At 44.4% G+C, this 5535-nt stretch overlaps 1 protein-coding gene across 1 annotated transcript; it reads left to right on the forward strand.

The window, feature by feature from the left end:
• The first annotated feature begins 1646 nt into the window (after positions 1 to 1646).
• LOC145996728 (uncharacterized) lies at positions 1647 to 2060 on the forward strand. The gene has a single exon (XM_083133255.1). The coding sequence runs from the start codon at positions 1647 to 1649 to the stop codon at positions 2058 to 2060; it is 414 nt and encodes a 137-aa protein (XP_082989381.1).
• The last annotated feature ends 3475 nt before the right edge of the window (positions 2061 to 5535 follow it).

Here is a 5535-nt window from a genome sequence, read left to right on the forward strand (position 1 = left end):
CTGTATGAGACCTGGCATTGTCGTGTTGAAAGATGAGACGCCGCCTGTGGAACAGGTGCCTTCGCACTGTGGGAAGATGCCGCTCCAGTATGCGTGTATAGGCGTGTGCATTCACAATGCCCCAACAGACGTGTAGTGGGCCAACCCCAGATGCCGTCATGCATCCCAATACCATCACTGACGCAGGTTTCTGTACCCGACGTGCATAACATTTTGCTTCATTCTGTTCCTCCTTCCGACAAATGACTGTTTTCCGTATTTTCCCGTACACAACATTGAAAATGGATTCGTCCGTCCACAAAACCCTGTTCCACTGCCGAAATGTCCATCCCCGGTACATTCGTGCCCACCGTAGTCGATTGCCTTTGTTCAACATGGAAAGGAAGGGTTTACGTTTTGCCTTGTACACTCGGTAACCGCATCGCTGTAGGTAACGGCGAATGGTTCTGGTTGACACTTCAATGTGAAAGCGTTCTCGAGTCCACAGTCGTAATTCGGCCACAGAAACATGATTGTTGGTCTGGATATAGCGCCTAAATATCCGTAGGTCACGCACGCTCAGCAGGCGTTTTCGACCGGGGGCCTTACCTGGCTCTGTAGTACCCGTATTTTGGTGGTGTTTGATGATGCAGTGGACGGTTGACTTGGGTAAGTTCAGTTGGCGCCCTATTTCCCGTTCACTGAGTCCATCCCGTTGCAACTCCACCTCTCTTCTCCTCACGGAGTTGTCAATAGGTTTGCCCCTGGCCATGGTGATGATGCACTGCGGTTCCTCGGTGCACAGCACGCGCTTATATACGGCGGACTCCCTTATCGTGTCCGTAATGTCATTCTTCCGTCGAATGCGCCACTATCTGGAATATCCGTATGGGTCTGGTACCTGGTCGAAGTTCAATGTCACGCGTATAGTTCCCCGTTTTCGTTCTTTACGTGACCTTGGGTGCAACATGCTGGGATCACGATTCTTGTCTGCTCACACGCCTCCTCTTACACACATGCGTCACTTCTGCGGGTCACCCATTCCACCGCCTATGCCTCTGTGCATTTAATCACGTATTCCTTTCTGGTCGAACTTCATTGTCACCAAGGTTGTAACTTCATTGGAACCATGTCATCTACTATTTACAATATCTTAAGAATCCAGAACTTACTTTTTGGCTTGGTCCGTTTTAACCGTTGTGACGTTACCAAATTTTGGGTTAATTATTTTCTTTTTCAGTTCCTTATTTTTACAATGCTTTGAATTTTCTCACATGACGTGTTACTGTTCTGATACCACGGGATATATTTTATACCATCCATATATAACTTTCTACACTGAGGTGCAAAAAAACGCAACACCTCAAAAATATTGATAAATATGATGACATATCAATTTTAACCGTTACTTTGTGCTTCTATGTAGGTTTTTATAACTTTAATTGACAACAATGTATACAAAGACAACTTAGCAGCAGAATAAGCTCAACAATGGCCAACAATGGTAACAAAGTGTATACGCAACCACAATGACATACACGATAAGCTGAATTCTTGTGCAATAAAATTTGTTCGTTTCAACAACAAAAGCAAATAAGCCATTATTGCCACTCACTGATTGTGTCTTCTTTCTTTGCATGTGAAATCCATCACTTGAAGTAAGTAAGATGCCATTAAGTACGGAGGACGCTACCAAAGCAGTTGCATTGGTAGAGGCTGGGCGCAGTTTGCGTTATGTTGGTCAAGTGTTGCGTACCACACCGTCCACAATTTCACGTACCATCCAGAGATACAGAGAACTTGGTACATACTCTAGACGACCGGATTCTGGACGGCGGCGGTCAACATCTGCAAGAGATGACCAGTTTTTGCGCCTTAAGGTTGTCCGTAAACGCCACATTACAGCAGTTGAAGTCAGAAATCAGTTTGAACAAGTGAGAGGTATGAATGTCAGCAAGTGGACTGTAAGAAGAAGGTTACATGATGCCAAACTCTTATCCAGGAGACCTGCTGCTGGCCCAGAACTGACAAGAAAACATCGAAAGAATCGCTTGCGTTTTGCAAGACACCATAGTGAATGACGAGCAGTGGGGAGCAGTTCTCTTCTCTGATGAGTCTCGATTTAGCCTTAGATCTCCAGATGGAAGAGAAAATGTTTGGAGAAGGACAGGAGAAAGGTATTTACCGTGCACATTTTCGTCAAGGACAGCATTCAACAGTGGCTTTGTGATGGTTTGGGCAGGGATATGCTTGACTGCACGAACAGACCTGGTTCTTGTGGTTGGTGGATCACTCACGGCACACTGCTACATTCAAGAAATCCTTGGAGATCATGTTATTCCCATTGCTCACTACATTGGTGAGAATTTCATGCTTATGCATGACAATGCTTGTCCTCATGTAGCACAATGTGTCAATTGTTACCTGAATGATGTTGGAATTGAAGTTATTGAGTCGCCGGCACGTAGTCCAGATCTCAACCCTATCGAGCACGTTTGGGACATTTTAGGGAGAAATCGTGCCCCAGAGACCCTGCAAGAGCTGCGAGAAGTCCTCAGACAGGAATGGGAGCGAATCAACCAGCAGGACATCGCTACCATCATAAGGAGTATGCCTCACAGGATGCATGCTGTAATTGATGGCAGAGGGGACAACACACGTTATTAAATATGATCGGAATAGTAAAAAAAATCTCGTGAAGTGGTACAGGGAGTCAGAATAATATGTTTGAGATCAAAGTGGAAGATAAATTTCCCAAAATCATGGGAAATGTTCAGTGTGCAAAATGACTGTACAGTTTACGTTACGTTACATTACGTTATTAATGGCGAGTTGGTTAAAGAAATTACTTTCTCTGTTAGAAATATAGTAGCAAGAAGAAAATACACAATTTTCTGAAAAACTTATAATTACAAGCATGTCATAAAGAGTTTGTATTAAATATATCACCTTGGCTGTAAAATTTTCAAGTGTTGCGTTTTTTTTGCACCTCAGTGTATATATTTATCAATATTAGTAGTGCTAACTTATCGTTTCTAAGTAGTACTTTGTAGGTATCCTCTTTTTTTATCAATTGAAAATCAGTTTTTGACATATTTTGACAATTTTTTGTCGATGTTTTAGCGTTTAGCGATGTTTTAGTACAAGTTTCAATGCACGACTTTTTTTTCCCACCTCGTACTTGTAGGTATATCACGATCTTACGTGATATAACTTAACCTATCCTTTTTTCTTACGATTTTTTTTTTTATTTTTACGATCTTCAGTGATATAACTTAACCTAAACTGCTTCCACTTACCGGCAGTTATTGCAGAAGTAAAGTTTTGCCGTTTACTCGTAATGCTACTGTTCGCTCGGAAAAAGCTTCTCTTCTGGTGGTGGCTAGCATCGAAAACGTGAGAGACAGCAAGTGATTTTCTACTCAAAACATTTTCAGTTTTTTTTTGTAGTGAGATTTGACCCAAATAACGAAATTGCGATGCACGGAAAAAAAATGACCACAATATATAGACGATAGCCCCGCCTGCTGAATGCAGTATTCAACAAACAATAGAAAAACGGTAAGACAAATCCAAACTTAGTTTTCTGCCGTCAAACAACGGCAGAGGGAAAAAAGGCTTGCTCTGCATGTGTTTTCTGGGTCGCGATAATTTTTCGCACCGACAAAGCATCCCGAGGAGAGTCGGTTCAACACGAATGAGCTTCGAGTCCGAGGGGAAGCCGATCCCAAACTCGACCGGCAAACGACAGCTCTAGCTGCTGCCGAAATATCCTATCATCTCCGCTCTCCACCCAGCACACATACGAGCTTCCGCGGTGATGTTTTCTAGGTCGAAGCAAATTTCTGCGCCGCGAGAGTTCCACGCGGATGAGCTTCGAGTCCGAGAGGAAGCCGCGACCGGAGAACGAGGCTTCAACTGCCGCCGATTGGACTCCCTCGCACTTTCTCTCTCTGCCTCCCGACCAGCAAAGCAGAGCCAGCAAGCAGCTTCCTCTCCTTTTCCAGTTTTTCTAGGTCGAGACAGAACAGCGGTCGGGGACGACATAAATACCGGCAGGCGACAGCACGAACCGCCGCCAATAGATCCCATGAATCTCTCGCACTTTCTGCATCGTGCTTGTTTCTCTGCGACCCAGTGAAACATTTGCACCGACGTGCGCAGTCGAGTCTCGATTGGTGTCAAGTGGATGAGCATCTCGAGCCCAACGCGGGGGAAAAAACAACACCGGCGGATGACAGCACGAACCGCCGCCGATAGATCCCATGATTCTCTCGCACTTTCTCTCCGACTCCAAACCTAAGCGCGCGGTGGAAAAATAAGTAACTGCAGAATTTTAGCTACGCTGATGAGTTGAAAGTAGGGAAGCTGATCCCAAAGGAGATCGGTGGACGGCGGCTCGGGTTGCCGGCGAAATAAACTTTTGATCCCCCCCGTACTTTCTTTTTTCCAGCTACCGTAGTTTGTTGCATATGGTGGATAAGACTAGAGGGTAGATGCGAGTCTGAGTGCAAGTTTCTCGGACCGTTTCTCGAATTGTCTCTCGGTTTGAAGTTCAAAAATAACCCTCGGCAGTGCACACAAGCTTTCCACCACAAATCAAGAACGTCAAGGGCGTAAACACCTACGGAAGCACCGGGGCCTTGTCGGAGAAGAAGTTAATGATGCACGTCATTTGGATGCCGCTGTTTATCCCGCCTCCACCTCGTTTTCGCGGACCATAGGCGGGGAGATAGCTTAGTAATAACAGTCATTTGCGGCAACCCTCTTTTTCCTTTAGCCGCCGCAGTTTTTTTTTTCACGCTCGGAGGGGAAAAGTTAGTTTCTTGTTACCGCCTCCGGGGCTGCAATCAAGAGATATTATATCTCTCTTAATCTCTTAATGAGGAAAATTGCAGGCACTGTGCCTGCTGTGTTTTTCTTCAAAAAAAAAATAATAGAGGGAATGGAGTTACCTTGAGCATACTATACGAATTTCTTTTTTTTATGCTGTATACTCAGAATACAGAGGCTATGCATAAAAGTAGTTTCAAATGCAATGCAAGCATGGAGAGAAAAAGAGCGTGAGTGGCGTGTATCTGTTAATATTATATTTTTTTAATGAAGGGGGGAGAGGATCGAAAAGAACTATACGACGATCCCCGATGCATACACACGCATATATGATATACGTACAATAACTGTAATATGAAAGCCTTTTTTTTCCCTTGATAATGACAATATTTAACCCCACTTTTCCACGCTTAGTCTGGTGTTCTCTCCCTCGAGTTCCCATACTACGTTTGCGGTTGCGACATGTATAGGACTTAATTTGAAATACCTGCACTCTGTATTGCCTCTTCCCCCAGCGTGTAATATACTATATGGTTGGAAATCAAATGTTATGTAGTGCATACCACACAAAAATAAATCAATATATCTAACAACTGCAATAACGAGGAGGGGCAAGGGAAGTGGGACTCTTTCTCCCGTTCATTTCGTCTTCGATGCGCAGTCGTTTCCACGTTCATACAACTGGAGAAGAAGGGCCGTGCGTGCAGTGTGGGGGGATTTGTC

Source organism: Lepisma saccharinum, chromosome 13 (genome assembly GCF_977018435.1).
Source record: "Lepisma saccharinum chromosome 13, izLepSacc3.1, whole genome shotgun sequence".
NCBI lineage: Eukaryota > Metazoa > Arthropoda > Insecta > Zygentoma > Lepismatidae > Lepisma > Lepisma saccharinum.

What these genes read in the sequence shown, in the direction of transcription:
- LOC145996728 (XM_083133255.1), top strand. Translation starts at nt 1,647, where the DNA reads ATGCCATTAAGTACGGAGGACGCTACCAAAGCAGTTGCATTGGTAGAG.